Consider the following 18474-nt stretch of genomic DNA (forward strand, 5'->3'; position numbering starts at 1 on the left):
AGAAAATGTCATCTGTCTAGTTGAATTTGTCCCTTTTTTTAAATAATTTAAGCGAAATGGATGAGTTTACTCATCTCAGTACCACAGGTTCCAGAAATTGTACTGACATTGAAATAAGCAGCAATACTAATACCCTTTCTATGTCAGCAGCAACTTTAATAATGCAAACTTCATTCCAAACTACTGAAATATGCACTTAGTTTTATTTTCATTAAAATCATTTATTTCAACAGCATAATTCTACATTCCTCGTTTCCAATGTTTTTGAAGTACCTCTTACTTCTGGATCTAATCCAAATGCCATGAAACTAACTTCAGTTTCGAAAGTGGAAGATGGGAGTCAGAAGGAAATAAAAAGAAGCCAAGGAAAAGATTTGCATTTCTGTGCATGTATTAAAAAATAAAGAATGCAAAAGGAGAGGATGAGAGAAACATTAGTAGCAGAACAAACACCATAAGATCATACAGCAATAAAGGAGTCTTCTTTGCTCTTGGAAAGAACAAAGCTGATTAATCTTACTCCCCAGATCTTTTCCAGAAGATGTGCAGAACTTCATTTCTCAACTAGAAGTCCAGTTTCCTTCTGAAAGTTACCTTGATATCTTCTTTCACTGCCTATTCAGACACACATTTTCATGAGCAAACATTTTCTTGTATATTTTTAATTAACAAAATTCCTTTTTCCAGTGTCCGAGTATTAAGTTACTTACTTTACTAAAATTATAACATTAAGAATTAATAAGTTATAAGGCACATGCATCACTTAAACATAATGAAATAAAAAAGCTGGAGAAAAAATAAGTGGAAAAGAAAAATTTGCTTTGTCTTTTGCCCCCCTCCACCCCCAATCCCAGAATCCTCATAGATGTCAATGATGTTTTGGATTCTGCTTCTGACCTAGCTTAGGATGGGGGGCAGTTCATCAGCATAATCCTGAGGCATCGGGTAAGACTAGGCTGAAATGTTGCACTCCATGTGGAGACTGAGGATATTAGGTTCTATCCCCAACCTCATAATCTTCCCATAAACTTCCTCAGAACATATGCAAAGTCTTAATTCATACTGAATAACTGAACACAGGGGATTGTGGCAATGCTTAGAATGCTTATTGTCTCGTTATCATTCATTGACATAGATCTTTAAAGTTTTAAAGAGCGTTTTTCAAATTTTGTTCATAAACACCATTCTAACCTCAAATCTTCTAGATTATAAATTATTAAGATCAATAAATATTTAATTCCTTAGTTAAAAAAACATACTTTGCCATCCTCCTCACCACACCATCTAATATTGCAACCAATTAGTTTTCTGTATTGAAAAATACTTAAATTTTTGAGTCCATTTTCCTTTATATCATTCATATAACATTAACTGTAGAGACCCAGAACTGAGTCCTCAGCACTGTGCTAGTGGTGGCCTCACCATTGTGCCAATGGCTGCAGGCCACAACTGCACAGTTAGTTCAGTGCTGAAGCGGCCTGATCAAATTGTGCAAGTAGTAAAAAGAACATAAACAAAAACAAACACACAAAGAATGTGAACTGAGTCCTCAAAGTGAGCCCACAACTGCAGAGCATGATCAGCATCGAGGCAGGCCCACCCAGAAGTCTGATGTTGCAGACAAACCTGGTTGCGTGGGTCCCAAGAATCCTGCACCTTCCGTACGCCAGCAGCAGCAGCAAGAGAGGCCGGTCGAACACAGGCGGACAGCGCTGAACACCTGTTCATTTTTCACTCTTGCCCTCGATGATTTTAATTTTGTTCGACACTTTAATCGATGCAGAGGAATGGAGCCGACCACAGATTCGTGTTCTGCCATTAGGAATTGACACAGAATTTCATCCCCACCAAATCCCACAGTTAAACAGCTTCCTTAATAACCAAGCATTTATTTCCTACAAATTTTAAAGATCTGAATTACTTGTGCTTTGGTATTTTCTTATTATTCTAACTAACCTTTACAGCTGTCCGTTACAAATGTTCTACTTATTTTTGATTCACACATTTAGAAAGAAATACATATATTTAAAACCATTAAAAGGAACAGATACAATATTAATTATTTATAATTGGAATATTAGTTGTAATTTATTGAAAGTAATTTTTGTTATTTCACATAATTTACATGTGCAGTAACCTGGAGTGGATGGAATGCAGTATTGTAGTTCAACCTCTGTCATTGATCATGTATTTATTTTTTCAAAAATATGTTGATGTTTCAGTTTATTTTATTACTTGTCGTGCAGCAGCAAATAGCACTGACCTTTTTACAGACAAAACTAAGGGAATAAATTAACTATTTAGTAGAAAGCACATCGTGTTTCAGTTAAAAGGCATTGCACTTAAATGCAACTAGATGGCTCTAAATTCACTTGATCAACAAGGAAAGCAGTGACATATTATGGCTTAAAATTTCTGTTGAAAAGCTTTATAAAATTAAGAACATTAATTGTGTTATGAGTTATTCAGCCCAAAATATTTCCCAAGGACTATAATGAACAAATTCGCATTTTGTTATTAATGTTGAATTGCTAGATCACTTACTAGCAATTGTAATCTTTGCTCCCAGCCTTTCTAACATTTATGATGCCTGACATAAGGGCTTCAAAATATACCAAAATCATCCAAAACATTATCATGACGCCCGTCCACAGCTAAAACCACCAAGAACTTCTGCAAAGGAGAAGGCTCCTTCATACGAACCTAATGTTTGGTATTGGCCAGATGAATTTCAGCTGCGCCAATAAATTAAACATTGCACTTTTCCTCAAAACATTTGATTATATTGCTGAGATCCCGCTGTGTTGAAGTTGCCGTAAAGTTTGTGAAGGCTTTAACGCTTCCTTGACAGAAATCTCATGCACCCTTAGCTATAGTATCATCAATGCCAAATGTACAAGGGGGGAAGTAAACCATTCGGTAAAATATAAATGTTTTTAGTGTTTGTTCAATGTGTATTTCAATCAAAACATTTTTTTAACTTTAATCAACAGGCATGAAAACCTGCATAGTCCTCCTTTCTTTGAAGGTGTTTTGCAACCTATTATTAATTGGTGTTTCTCTGGAGTTTTCAAAAACGCTTGCTTTAAAGTATAATTTGTGTTATGGTTCCTGTTGGTGGTTCAGTTACTTTTCAGTATTTTTCAGGTTTAACTCCCAAGTTAAAAGTTGGCTTAGTGTTACTCTCTTTTTCTCTGATGCTTATTTATGATGGCATGTAGTATGCTGAAGTGAAATGAAGGGGACTTCATACCCTTCTAGCCAGGTTATAAATATGCAAGGTAGTCTAAGTTTATCTTGATGCACTGCACAGTTGTGCGAGCTGAAACTCACCTCCACTTGAATGGTCTGAAAATCACTATTCAATATCAAAATCAGAATTAAAATTAAAGCAACTTCAAAAAGTATGCAATTAGTTATTGTAAGTGCACTGAGCAGTCAAGTCTTGTTTCTTTATTTTGCAAATTACTTTTAATTGGTGTAACCCAAGTTTTTCTCAAGGAGACCTAGAATTTTCCTTTTCTGACACTGTATATAAACCCTGTGCTCTGAAAAAAATGCCAAATAAATCTAGTATTTCAAAGATGCACATGTATGTTCGATCAAACCATGAATCCGGAAATCCTCTGTTGAAGTTTCTCTCAATCTCTGCATTTACTCTTAACATATGGCATAGATTTATCCAGGACATCGAGGAAGTGTAGCCTACATAGAGAATTCTATATACATATTAAATAGGAAAAGAAGCACTTAATTATAAGCATACATCACTGTTCTATCATTTGATAGATAAATACATTGCATCATTTGAGAGTGATCCGTAAATTTTCACAAGGTTTGTTTAATTCCTGACCTGTGCAATCAGTGAATACTTGATTTATGAAGAGAAGAATCAGGCAGGAATATTTTCCTATCAGTTCCTCACCCATTGCTTATTAGAAATGTGTGTATGTAGTTTTAAAGTGATACTGAAATCAGACTTGATTGTGATATGATCCCCGGGGAAATTAATTGGTTGATAACATCAACGATGTCATCTCACACGAGGTATGTTCAAACATAGCACCACTTTGTCTCCATCTTGGGTTCTTTGCATTTAAGAAAAGAGGAGTAATGAAAGAATTAGAGGGGGGTAGAAAATATAGACTGATGAGGATTTATTGTTCATCTTTTTTTTTACTATTCCTTAATAAAATTTCAAACACAAGAAATCTACAGATGCTGGAAATTCAAAGTAACAGACACAAAAGGCTGGAGGAACTCAGCAGGCCAGGCCATATCTGTGGAAAAGAGTAAACACTGGACTGTTTACTCTCAATAAAAATTTGTTCAGTGACAGTGAAGCACATTGGTATTCTAAGATGTGCCATAAAGTAGTAAAATACAGGTTTATGTCCATAATTTCCACCCAGTTTGAGTTCTGTTGCATCTGACACTTAATTTTAATTGTCATTGTCTTTGAAGTTCAACAATCAATTGTCTGCTTGTATTTTAAATAGTCCTTATATGCATAACAACCTAATGTGCCTCTAGAAGCTGTACAAAGTATAATTCTGGAAAGTTCTTTGTTCCTTCATTAAGTGGCTAGTATTTTCTCATTGGTTAATTTTAAATAAGTTGTAATAGCATTAAATAAGTTTTCTAATTAGGTTATTGTTAGCTATGGAATTTTCTTAATTTTTAGGTATAAAAATAGCTGTTTTGTGCTAGGTTTCATCTTTAGATCCTCTCTTCTTCCAGTATTAAGACTCACAGTTCTTTTTGTTCTATCAACTCATAGTAAAATAATTGTGAAGCAACAAGTATTATGCCTCATTCCTGACTAATTAAAGAACCTTGGATTTAAACACCAGGATCCAACAGCTCCTGACTTCAGAGGAAGAAAATGGTGCTGAGGGTGGTTGTAGGGAGGATAAGGACATTGAGGTTGCTGCTGTAGGATGACGTCTCACTTTGAGTGAGTAAGGAGCGGGAGATTAGCCCACGGATCCTCATCTAAAGAGATGATTAACAGATCACCTTTTAGGATCAAAATCTGCCACTGTTACAGAGGATATGCTTATAATAGTGTCCATACAATCATAACTTTCATGCTGACCATGGCAGAGATGTGTCCAAGGTATCATTGGAGAAGGGAGCTGCAGAGTGGACTGCTGTGTTACAGCACCAGAGACATGGGTTCAGTCCTGACCATAGGTGTTGTGTGGAGTTTGCACCCTGTCATCACATGCTCCAACTCTATCCAATATCCCAAAGGCAAAGGCTTGGCAACTGTGAATGCCTCCCAGTGCTAGAATCTAAGTGGAATTGAGGAGAATTTGGAAAGGAAAATGGAATTACTATAGGATAAGAGCACCCCAGTGCCATAGTCGGCACAGACTTGGTGGGTCAAAAGGCTATATGTCTCTATGAATCAATGAAGTCCTTTCAACCTGTTAAATTACACCTCGTATGAGAAAATCTTAACTGGAGGAGATCCATAAGGAATGCTTTTCAAGAAAAAATCCCTTTAATAGAAGAGATTCAAAAAATACACTTCAACTTGCTCTATAGAAAAGGCCTTTGTTAATAGCTGGATTTATCCTAAATTACGGCAAATTTCTACAGACGTACCCTGGAGAGCATTCTGACTGGCTACATCACCATCTGGTATGGGGGGTGGAGGGGGCTACTGCAGAGGATCGAAACAAGCTGCAGAGACTTGTAAACTTAGTCAGCTCCATCATGGGCACTAGCCTCCGTAGTATCCAGGACATACCCTGTTTTCATTGCTACCATCAGGAAGGAGGTACAGTAGCCTGAAGGCACACACTCAACACTAAATACATCACTTATAAATAATTAAGCCCTCATTTATTGAATAAACTGGTCATGTGCAGGATTAGCAGCAGAACTACCAGTTGGATCAGATAGCTTGTTGATGAAATAAGGAAAGGCTTTGTTTGTTTTTGGAGTGGAGACTCTTATGTGGGAAACAAAGCAACCAGCTGATTTGAAAAGGTCCCACAAAGAGTACGTGCTGTAACTAACATGTATTTGTGCTCTTGGTGGCATTGACTGAAAGGAGATGATGTTCTGGCACTGGATGATCTCCACGGATGTTTGTCAGTTAATATAATATTTATGTTTTACACTGTTGATTATGCCCAATTCTACCATTCTGCACTTAATTTGACACCTCTACTTTCTCAAAATAGTCAGATATCCAAATATTTAATGAGTGGAGATCTTCTCCCACAATATAATAAGAAAGCTAAAGTTCTCGCAGTTAAAGCCTGACTTTAGTCACATGCTAAAAACAGAGTCCGATGTCAATGTGCAGTGCATCTGAAATGTGGTTCTGTTAACTTCAAAGGAACTGAATTTCAGGTGCAGAGTACAATACACAGCCTCTGCTATAATATTTGTTTTACAGTGCCTGACATGATCTCTGATTGCTAGTCACCAACCCACCTCTTTATTTTGTAGCTCTCCAAACCGTACTGTTGAAACCTTGGTTTTGCATTTGACCCCAAGGAGAGCTTTGGTGCCATGTTCAATTATCATTAAAACCATCTATTTCAATCCCCTCAGCACCTCTGCTGCCAAAACTCTCATCCATATCTTAGTTACCCTTAGACTCAATTGTTCTAGAACGTTCCCGGCTTTCTTTCATCATCCTCCCAGTGATTGGGATCATCAGAAATTGGCATTAGTACCGAAAGCCACATATTCACATCAAGAGCAATTTCCAGCATCTGGAGAATCTCTTGTATTTACTCACATCAAGTCCTATTTGCCCATCAACAAATTTGCAATAAACACTGCTTTTTCATGGACACCCAGATTCCTCTGTACACCTGCAATAGTCTTGCACCATTGAAATAATACTGTTACTGTTCTTCCAACCAAAGAGAATAACCTGTCATATGTGCTTCTCAGATTCCCTCTGTCATCAGTTTGTCCTCTCAGTGAACCAGCACATACATGTACAGTGGTAATCCCTTGTGTGTCTCTATTTATTTCCCGATCCACTTTGTATTATCAACAAACATGAATTAGCCCTCTTCATCGAAATGATTATTATAGATGGTGAATAGCTGAGATCTCAGAATTTATTGCTACAGCTTAGCAATTTGAAAATGACTAGATAATTTTTACTCCTGTTTTATTCCAACATTAATATATTACCCTCAATCCATGAGCAATAATCCAGGTTTTATGTGGCATCTCACCGACTTCCTTTTAGAAATTCAAATACAGTACTTTCAGTGGATCACCTTTATCTATCCTACTGGATATATTTTCAAAGAATTCTAATTGGTTTGGAGAAGGGAGTTGGAGGATCAGAACGGGAGTGCGGCGGGAGCCATCTTGAATTTTTCTTATTCTCCTTGGAGTTAAGAGAGGCGGGACTGCACAGGCGTGTGACGGCGGGCAGTGAAGCACGGAAGATTTTAAAAGGACACAGCCTTGTACAGCGGGCAGCGGAGTGAGCCGGGAGCAGAGTGAAGGCTTAAGGGCTTTGGCTGGGGATTAAGTGGAAACGGGCAAGGCAAGGTAGGTTTAGATTTCATTTTCCTGTTATTTGAGGAAAGGGGAAGTATGAATGACAGGGCAGCTTGTTGTTCTCAGTGTCGGATGTGGGAGGTCCTGGAGTCTCCTAGCCTCCCGGAAGTCCACAACTGTGCCAGGTGGCCGAGCTGCAGCTCCTAAGGGACCGTGTTAGGGAACTGGAGCTGCAGCTCGATGACCTTCGTCTGGTCAGGGAGAGTGAGGAGTTGATAGAGAGGAGTTACAGGCAGGTGGTCACACCGGGACCACAGGAGGCAGACAGGTGGGTCACGGTTAGGAGGGGGAAGAGGAAGAATCAGGTACTAGAGAGTACCCCAGTGGCTGTACCCCTTGACAATAAGTACTCCTGTTTGAGTACTGTTGGGGGGGACACACAGCCTACCTGGGGGAAGCAACAGTGGCCGTACCTCTGGCACAGAGTACGGCCCTGTAGCTCAGGAAGGTAGGGAAAGGAAGAGGAAGGCAGTATTAATAGGGAACTTGATAGTTAGGGAGTCAGATAGGCGATTCTGTGGACGCAATCAGGAGACCCAGATGTAGTTTGCCTCCCTGATGCCAGGGTTTGGGATGTTACTGATCGCGTCCACGATATCCTGAAGTGGGAGTGTGAGGAGCCAGAGGTCATGGTACATATAGGTACCAATGACATAGGTAGGAAAAGGGAAGAGGTCCTGAAAGGAGAATATAGGGAGTTAGGAAGGCAGTTGAGAAGAAGGACCACAAAGGTAGTAATCTCGGGATTACTGCCTGTGCCACGCGACAGTGAGAGTAGGAATGGAATGAGGTGGAGGATAAATGCATGGCTGAGGGATTGGAGCAGGGGGCAGGGATTCAAGTTTCTTGATCATTGGGACCTCTTTTGGGGCAGGTGTGACCTGTACAAAAAGGAAGGGTTACACTTGAAACCTAGGGGGACTAATATCCTGGCGGGGAGATTTGCTAAGGCTACTGGGGAGACTTCAAACTAGAATGGTTGGGGGGGTGGGAATCTATTTGAAGAGACTAGGGGAGAGGAGGTTAGTTCACAAATAGAGAAAGCTAGTAGACAGTGTGTGAAGGAGGATAGGCAGGGGATAGAGAAGGGGAGTGCTCAGACAGAAGATGTAGGCGAGAAGGAAGAAAAGGATAATAAAGTTGATCGCATCATTAGGGATAAACAGAGAAAGAGGTGGAGAGTTTCTTAAATGCATCTATTTTAATGCTAGGAGCATTGTAAGAAAGGTGGATGAGCTTAGAGCATGGATTGATACCTGGAAATATGATGTTGTAGCTATTAGTGAAACATGGTTGCAGGAGGGGTGTGATTGGCAACTAAATATTCCTGGATTTCTTTGCTTCAGGTGTGATAGAATCGGAGGGACAAGAGGGGGAGGTGTTGCGTTGCTTGTCAGAGAAAATATTACAGCGGTGCTCTGGCAGGATAGATTAGAAGGCTCGTCTAGGGAGACTATTTGGGTGGAATTGAGGATTGGGAAAGGTGTAGTAACACTTATAGGGGTGTATTATAGACCACCTAATGGGGAGCAAGAATTGGAGGAGCAAATTTCTAAGAAGATAGCAGATATTTGTAGTAAGCACAAGGTTGTGATTGTGGGAGATTTTAATTTTCCACACATAGACTGGAAAGCCCATTCTGTAAAAGGGCTGGATGGTTTGGCATTTGTAAAATGTGTGCAGGATAGTTTTTTGCAGTAATACATAGAGGTACCGACTAGAGAAGGGGCAGTGTTGGATCTCCCCTTATGGAATGAGATAGGTCAGGTGACGGAGGTATGTGTTGGGGAGCACTTTGGGTCCAGTGATCACAATGCCATTAGGTTCAATATAATTATGGAGAAGGATAGGACTGGACCCAGGGTTGAGATTTTTGATTGGAGAAGGGCTAACTTTGAGGAGATGCAAAAGGACTTAGAAGGAGTGGATTGGGACAATTTGTTTTATGGGAAGGATGTAATAGAGAAATGGAGGTCATTTAAAGGTGAAATTTTGAGGGTACGGAATCTTTATGTTCCTGTTAGGTTGAAAGGAAAGGTTAAAAGTTTGAGAGTGCCATAGTTTTCAAAGGATATTGGAAACTTGGTTGCAAAAAAGAGGGAGATCTATAATAAATATAGGCAGCATGGAGTAAATGAGGTGCTCGAGGAATATAAGGTATGTAAAAAGAATCTTAAAGAAATTAGAAAAGCTAAATGAAGACACGAGGTTGCTTTGGCAAGTAAGGTGAAAACAAATCCGAAGGGTTTCTACAATTATATTAATAGCAAATGGATAGTGAGGGATAAAATTGGTCCCTTAGAGAATCAGAGTGGACAGCTATGTGTGGAGCCAAAAGAGATGGGGGAGATTTTGAACAATTTCTTCACTGAGGAGAAGGATATTGAATTGTGTAAGGTAAAGGAAACAAGTAGGGAAGATATGGAAACTATGACAATTAAAGAGGAGGAAGTACTGGTGCTGTTGAGGAATATAAAAGTGGATAAATCTCCGGGTCCTGGCAGGATATTCCCTAGGACCTTGAGGGAAGTTGGTGTAGAAATAGCAGGGGCTCTGACAGAAATATTTCAAATGTCATTAGAAACGGGGATGGTGCCGGAGGATTGGCGTATTGCTGATATAGTTCCATTGTTTAAAAAGGGTTCTAAGAGTAAACCTAGCAATTATAGACCTGTCAGTTTGATGTCAGTGGTGGGTAAATTAATGGAAAGTATTCTTAGAGATGGTATATATAATTATCTGGATAGACAGGGTCTGATTAGGAATGGTCAGCATGGATTTGTGTGTGGAAGGTCATGTTTGACAAATCTTACTGAATCTTTTGAAGAGGTTACAAGGAAAGTTGACGAGGGTAAAGCAGTGGATGTTGTCTATATGGACTTCAGTAAGGCCTTTGACAAGGTTCCACATGGAAGGTTAGTTAGGAAGGTTCAATTGTTAGGTATTAATATTGGAGTAGTAAAATGGATTCAACAGTGGCTAGATGGGAGATGCCAGAGAGTAGTGTGGATAACTATTTGTCAGGTTGGAGGCCGGTGACTAGTGGTGTGCCTCAGGGATCTGTATTGGGTCCAATGTTGTTTGTCATATACATTAATGATCTGGATGATCATTAATGATTAATCATCCATGATTAATTATCTGGTGGTAAATTGGATTAGTAAGTATGCAGATGATACTAAGGTAGGTAGTGTTGTGGATAATGAAGTAGGTTTTCAAAGCTTGCAGGGAGATTTAGGCCAGTTAGAAGAGTGTGCTGAACGATGGCAGATGGAGTTTAATGCTGATAAGTGTGAGGTGCTATATTTTGGTAGGAATAATCCAAACAGGACATACATCGTAAATGGTAAGGTATTGAAGAATGCAGTAGAACAGAGTGATCTAGGAATAATGGTGCATAGTTCCCTGAAGGTGGAAGCTTTTGGTATGCTGGCCTTTATAAATCAGAGCATTGAGTATAGGAGTTGGGATGTAATGTTAAAATTGTACAAGGCATTGGTAAGGCCGAACTTGGAGTATTGTGTACAGTTCTGGTCACCGAATTATAGGAATTATATCAACAAAATAGAGAGCGTACAGAGGAGATTTACTAGAATGTTACCTGGGTTTCAGCACCTAAGTTACAGGGAAAGGTTGAACAAGTTAGGTCTTTATTCTTTGGAGCGTAGAAGGTTGAGGGGGGACTTGATAGAGGTACTTAAAATAATGTGGGGGATAGATCGAGTTGACGTGGATAGGCTTTTTCCATTCAGAGTAGGGGAGATTAATTCAAACAAGAGGACATGATTTGAGAGTTAGGGGGCAAAAGTTTAAGGGTAACAAGAGGGGGAATTTCTTTACTCAGTGAGTGGTAGCTGTGTGGAATGAGCTTCCAGTAGAAGTGGTAGAGGCAGGTTCGGTATTGTCATTTAAAGTAAAATTGGATAGGTATATGGACAGGAAAGGAATGGAGGGTTATGGGCTGAGTGCGGGCCAGTGGGACTAGGTGAGTGTAGGCGTCAGCACGGGCTAGAAGGGCCGAGATGGCCTGTTTCCGGCTGTAATTGTTATATGATTGTAAGCAATTTGTTAAACATTATTTCTTTTAATAAAGCCATGTTGACCCTATCTAATCATGCAATACCTTACCAAGCAGTCTCTCATGACCTACTTCATAATGAATTGTAGTATTTTCCTGGTGTTAAATATGTGGTGAACTAGTATTCAGTTCCCTCTTTATTCTCCTGGTTCCTTTTTGAAAAGTGGTTGAATGCTCACTGTTTTTTAATCTATTGTGATGTCTCTACATCTGTTGCTTTTACAACCCTTGGATGGAAATTATTAATTGCAATGGAATTGTCAGTCCTTTATGCCAATATTTAATACTTTTTCTCCAGAGATAGTTATTGTTTTAAATCCTCCTCCTGTTCTAATGTGAGGGCAGATAGAAATGTTTTGCATGATGTTTTTGCTATTTGCTTGCCATCTCCCACCCCTGCCCCTATCCATTTAAAATACCTGTCTCAGTTTCTGCGAAACCAACATTTGATTTATTTTCATATATGTCTATAGGTTTTGTAATGTGAATTTATTTTTGTTAATTTGTTCTTCCAATCCATTTTGTTTGTATCAATTTTATTTTGTGGTTTATTATGGCATAAGAGAAGACCATTCGGCCATTGAGTGTATGTTGGATCTCAAAGCAATCCCACTCGCCCACTTAGTTCCCTCCGCTTTCTTTCATATTTGTCCATCAAGACTTCCCTGATTCTTCAACTAGCTAGCTAAACAAGGGGTAACCTAGCAACCAGTACATTGTCGGATGTGAGAGGAAACAGAAGAGGCATAGGGGAGGTGAAAAGGATGGTTGGAAACACATGAGGTCACTGGGAGAACATACGAGCCTACTGTGCCATAATGCCATCCAGAAGAAACCCTTGGGACATCTCGTAAGGCTTCACCATTGCGTGATTTGCAACAGGCAAACTAGTAGATTGTATGTCCTGAAGTTTCTTAACATCATGACTTTAACCAGCAGTCCTTTATGTAGAATCGTCCAATATTGATGGGTACTGCTGGGTTGTAGTCAACCTTTTCCTGCTTTTAACATTCTATAAATTCCTCAGGTTTATAACATACTCTGCATATTATAAATCTAATCACCAATCTAATACGATATCTTTTTACAGATACTGCAGATCACTTCAATGCTAGTCTTTCTTTCTAAATATTTGGAAGTGACAGTTCCAATTGGCCTGCGAGAGGATATGGGTTTCTGGCCTGGTGCTATATAAAAAAAATTCTGAAAACATGTTTTTGCAACTTCTACTCTGTACTTTTCCCCTTCTGGAATTTACTAGGTGCAATTCCTATGCCCTCAGCAGGTATTCAGGCAGCAGTGCACTCGCATCTTTGAGCGACAGTACCTGTTTAATGGCAGACACAACCATTATTAAAAATGAGGGATACTGACTGACTCATTCACTAAACTCCCTTCTACCTGGACATCAGGGGAGAGTGGAGAAATAGGTGAAAGGTAGAAGCACTTTGATCAACGTTCTGGTTCCATGATAATCAATCCTCAATGGTGTCATGGCCATTGTTAGCAATGAGCTGTAATGCTCCATGACCAATGGTGGGTGGTAATGTATCATTCATGGAGTGCAAGGCAAGTAGGCAAGTTTTCATATAGAGTCTGAACTGGAGTAGTTGGAAGCTCCCACATGCTATACAATTCACCGCCTTTCTATGTTTTATACTTACATCCCCTACAAGAAGGTGAAGAATAAATCTACGTCTGTGTTATCGAAAATGTTAAGTGATCGATGAAGAACATTTGTAGACTGCCAATAAAGGAGAAGCTTGATTTTGGATAAAGATGAGATTGGTTGGTAGTACTCCTGCATTTGAATAGACTCTCTCTCCCTCAGTGCTGTCGGAGGATGGTGCTGGAGTCTGGGTCATGGACAAGGTTTAATCAACATGGTTTGTGGATTGGACTCTAGTTCACATGTGGTTTTGGTTTCTGGTCACTCCTTTTTTTGTTGCTATTTTGGCTGTTTTTAACTTGCACTGACCTCAGATAACGAACACTGAGCTGAACTGAAATATGCCTGGACTCTTTGAATTTTATGTTTTATATTGTGCTTTCTTCACTCATTGCCCTTTTGGGTGATTTTTTTTTGCGCACGGTTGGTGAGGTGGGTGTTGATGTTTTTCTTTGAATCAATTCCAAGTTTTTTTTCCTTGTTTCATGGCTGTCTGTGGGGGAGACGAATCGCAGGGTTGTAAATTGTATACATACTTTGATAAGTGTACTGTAAATCTTTGGGTAGATAGGATATGAAGAACTGGAGAAAGAAAGGAACCAGGCATACCAGCAAAGGGAATAGATGTAAATTTACACAAGTTGATTGAAGGGTTGTAATCATTGCGCTGAGGATTAGGTGAATGTGCTACCATGCTTATCCTCCTGATACAAAATGATTGTTAAATCGGTTGCAGCATTGAAACATGCCACTGTTGTTCACTTTAGTGGTCACTACAATCACACCTTGTTGATTTTGTGAGAGGGCTACTTCCTCTCACCAGCAGGGAAGGTACTTGCTCTGCAGATATTACATCAAGTGGTGCATTACTGAAGCAAACAATCTAGTGACAGGTATGCAGTTTGCCTTGCAGCCATCCAGAATATATTACATTTCTTGCATGCACTGAAACAGTGGAGCTGGAATTGATCCTCACCACCTATCATTATATCTACTCTGCCCAGTTCTTTCACTGCTTGGTGAGCTACCTGACCTCGCCAGTTACCTGCTCGTGATCCACATGATTTGCACCATAAGAATAATGCACCAGGGTGGGGGGAGGGGTGGGGGTGGAGCTGATCAGCATGGATTAATGCAACACTTTGGAGCATATGAACTCTGCAGTGACAGAAGATTAGCTTGAACCTCGTAATGGTTTTAAAATTCTTCTTCCAGGCACAATGTATGTATATAACCGCTCCTGCCTGTTCATTTTAAATAGTTGATTTTATTTTCTAATGCATGTATATGGGATTCACAGGCATTCGTTTTAAATGAAAGCACAATTTTTAAAAAAAATCATTAAATGAAAAGTAACCAAAGCATTAATAAGCAGACAGGCAGTGAAATATAGTTACATTAAACATATTTCAACCAACTAAATTAAATCAACCAACACACCTACTGGGTGTTCTGCTGGCTGCCATTTCTTTCCATTAATTTCTTTGGAGCAGTTGTACTTAACAGCAACTTAGTGTGGCACGTGTACAGAAGGCAGATCTCCCAAGTTTATGATCTGGGAAGTTTAAGCTGTCCTGGTGGATTCTGCAGAGAAACCACTGGGACAACACAGTTGTACCCAGACCTAAAATGCTAGAGGAACTCAGCAGGCCAGGCAACATCTATGGAAAGGAATAAACAGTCCTGATGAAGGGTCTCGGTGCAAAAAATCCACTGTTTATTCCTTTCCATAGATGCTGTCTGACCTGCTGAGTTCCTCCAGCATTTTATGTGTGTTGCCTTGGATTTCCAGCATCTACAGTTTTTCTCGTGTTTGTGTACCCAGACCTTGTGGTCTGCTGAGATACACAATTAAAATATCTGATCTAGTCCTAACCTGCTATTGCTAATTCAGTCCCAACCGATTTTTCTTTTTTATCTTTCTGACCTACAGAGAGGCATTTTCAGAATTTTACATAGGAACATCTTTCCCTCTGCCATCTGATTCCTAAATGGACATTGAAGCTTTGAACATTACCGTACTTTTTTAAATATTTGTTTTTGCACATTTTTTGAAAATCTTTTCAATATATGTAATTGATTTACTTGTTTATTTATTATTATGTTTTATTTTATTTATTTTTTCTCTCTCTGCTAGATTATGTATTGCATTGAACTGCTGCTGCTAAGTTAAGAAACTTCACGTCACATGCCGGTGATAATGAACCTGATTCTGATCTGATTCTGAGTTGGATTTGATGTCCATATTTGTAAAAGGGCATGATGTTCTGACCCTTCAACCTACTCCCAAGGCCAATCTTACCCTTCCCTCCCACTTAGCCCTCCATTTTTCTTTCATCCATGTGCCTATTTAAGTCTCTTAAATCTCCCTAATGTTACTGCCTCCACCACTGTCCCAGGCAGTGTGTTGAAAAAACCTACCTCTGACATCCCCACTAAACTTTCCTCCAATCGCTTTTAGATTATATCTACATGCACCACCTCACCCCCACCACCCAAGGGCAAGCAGCGGTCATGGGTCGGGCTTTGATGTTTTGTTTAGGTTTTGTAGGGATGGTTTTAGGGACAGAGAGGGGAGTTAGGGGTCAGGTTAGGGTTTAGGGGCAAGGATGTGGGGGAAACCAGAGGACAGAGTAAGATTCTGCTTCACATTCGAAGGGCAGAAATTGGCAAACCAATGAAAATGTTTGGAGTCCATCATCAACAAGTCTGGAACTCGAGGCCTGGAGTTCGGATCCTTATTGAGGGATCTTATTCACCGTCAACATTGACTCCTGAGTTGGCACCGAAGAGCAAAGCCCAAAGCTCAATCAGAAGTCAAGATCAAAGCCCAAAGCTCGATTGAAAGTCCAGAAGTTGAAGCCTGGTGACTAGACCCCGCAAGGCTGTGAATCTCTACAAGTTCGCTGGGCAATTCGAAGGCCCAGTCTGCATTAATCCGCTGGAAGTCAGAGGCTGAAGACAGCTAGTTTATGTGCACAAGTGGGTAGATGCGTAGGAGGGAGAAGCGGGGCTTGTTTTGCTGTTGTTGCTTTTCTGCTGGGTATGTTCTGTTGTGTTGTGTACGGTGTTATCCTGTTGAGCATGATGGGCATTCTCTGTTGGCGCCAGTGTGGTGACACTGGCAGGCAACGCCCAGCAGATCCTTGGTTGTTTACACAAATGATGCATTTCACTGTATGTTTCAATGTACATGTGATAAATAAATCTGAATATGATCCAAAAGATGTCTATGGCTGCATATAGATTCTTTGATCCTATCTAAAAGACCCATTCAGTCCCTGTAGAGTGTCACATCCTGCTGCCAACTTACAAATCAGCCCAAGTATGTGGCTATGTATTGGGCTAATGCAGCTGCCTCCCACCACCCTGCCTAAAGCTTGCACAAACACTCTTTCCCCATAGAGCAGTAATCCATCACTTCTGCACATTTGTTCCATGATTTTATTTCTTATTTCTTTGATTTTTGGTTTGTGACCTACTTTACACATTTTTTGATCTGAATGATTGCACGTGAAATATTAAATTTTACAGGTAGAAGGTCCAGTTTTTCAAGTCATCCTAATTTCTTGCATTGCGTAAACTGAACTAGTTATGAGGCCTGAAATTAAACTAACACGGGACTGTCATTTCACAAAGGACTGCTGCTCCTTTACCTCTAAAAGTTCTTCCCACTGACTTGATGCCAACCTTTCCAACCTGCCTTACACCCTGTAAGCCCAGGCACAATTCAAACAAAAGTAAGATGGTGTTCCTCTCTCTCACTTTGAAATGTTCATACTAACTTTTCATTAAGTGTTTTTCTATATTAATTTTGCAAAGCTTAAGTACAGTAGTTGTCCATCGTCTTTCAAAAAGGTAACGTCAAAAGTGTTTGTGGAGGATTAACTATTCAAAGTGTTGACAAAATAAGGAATAAGAAAATGATCATTTGAAAAAAGCATACTTCAAATAATGTGGGTTTAACTTTAATGGTATCTGGAGGACACTCCCTTTCAAAGAATAAAGACAGTCTTTCAGGTAGCTGTTCCAAACTTCTGTTTTAAATTAGTTCAATTGATTTTATAATGTGTAATAGTTCTGATGAAAGAGGAGTATATAAATGTTTGGTTTACTTTAACTTTATAACCTTGCTTCTGCAAAATATAATAGCGACAGTTTGTTACAATAAACGCACATAACAGATTGAACACCTTAGCAGTTTGCAGGAAAGGCATTTTAATATTTAATCTTCATCTTTTCACTCAGGGTGCCAGGAATTACAATTGCCACGGACATTATCTGTGGCTTTCCTGGAGAGACAGAAGCAGATTTCAAAGAAACGCTGAAATTGGTACAGGAGTACAAATTTCCGAGCCTATTCATCAATCAGTTTTACCCACGTCCGGGAACTCCGGCAGCCAAGATGGAACAAGTACATGCTCAAGTGGTGAGTTCTTTATTCAGACAATGTTTTGGTTTGTTTTTAGGGACTATAATTCGATAAGCCATTGACACAACATGGTTTTAACGAACTAAGATCATGGTTGATGACCATTTCCATCAGTTTGGTGTAAGGAAACAAATAAATGCAAAATTTAAATCCCCAATAAAAAATCAGGTTTTGATGGTCTGTACAGAAGTAGGCTATTTATAGCCAAATTCAAACCTTACAGAATTTTTCACTATTTCAGATTCTTCTATAGAATGTTTCACTAGCATTCTTAATTACTTACATCTTGACTAGCCTTGTGCTTTGCTATGGTAAATTCCTGCTCTAGCTGAGCTTATTCAACTATCAAGGCTGATGAGTTAAATGATGAGATGCAAAATGATGAACCAACACTTGTATTTCATAAAATCAAGATTCTTTTTGCAAATCATAATTTAAATACAAACCACTCCAGCACAGCAGACCGCCACAAACTCATTTCTGCATTCTTCACACAATAATCCCTCTGATCAAAGCTTATACTGGGAACCATATAAAAAAGTGCAATCATAAGAATGTTGTGCATAGTTTCAACCCCTCCCCCAAGTAGTCAGCAAGCTATAAATAGTTCAACTTCTGTGTGCAGTAACAACATCATGTATTGCAAGTTTATTCTACTTATTGTCCACCCAGATTTTTTTGAACTGTATCAAAAAAAATACTGGTGCCAGCTGTTATCTCACTGTATAACTTGATAAATTTGTTACA

At 39.4% G+C, this 18474-nt stretch overlaps 1 protein-coding gene across 2 annotated transcripts in view; it reads left to right on the forward strand.

Moving 5' to 3' along the window:
- Window positions 1-18474, forward strand: part of cdkal1 (CDK5 regulatory subunit associated protein 1-like 1) — a 508040-nt gene that overhangs the window by 349985 nt on the left and 139581 nt on the right. For both annotated transcript variants that reach the window (XM_073024019.1, XM_073024017.1), the window contains exon 11: window positions 17544-17724. In XM_073024019.1, coding sequence (XP_072880120.1) covers window positions 17544-17724 — 181 coding nt within the window. The remainder of the gene's footprint in view (window positions 1-17543; window positions 17725-18474) is intronic.

Source organism: Hemitrygon akajei, chromosome 20 (genome assembly GCF_048418815.1).
Source record: "Hemitrygon akajei chromosome 20, sHemAka1.3, whole genome shotgun sequence".
Lineage (NCBI taxonomy): Eukaryota > Metazoa > Chordata > Chondrichthyes > Myliobatiformes > Dasyatidae > Hemitrygon > Hemitrygon akajei.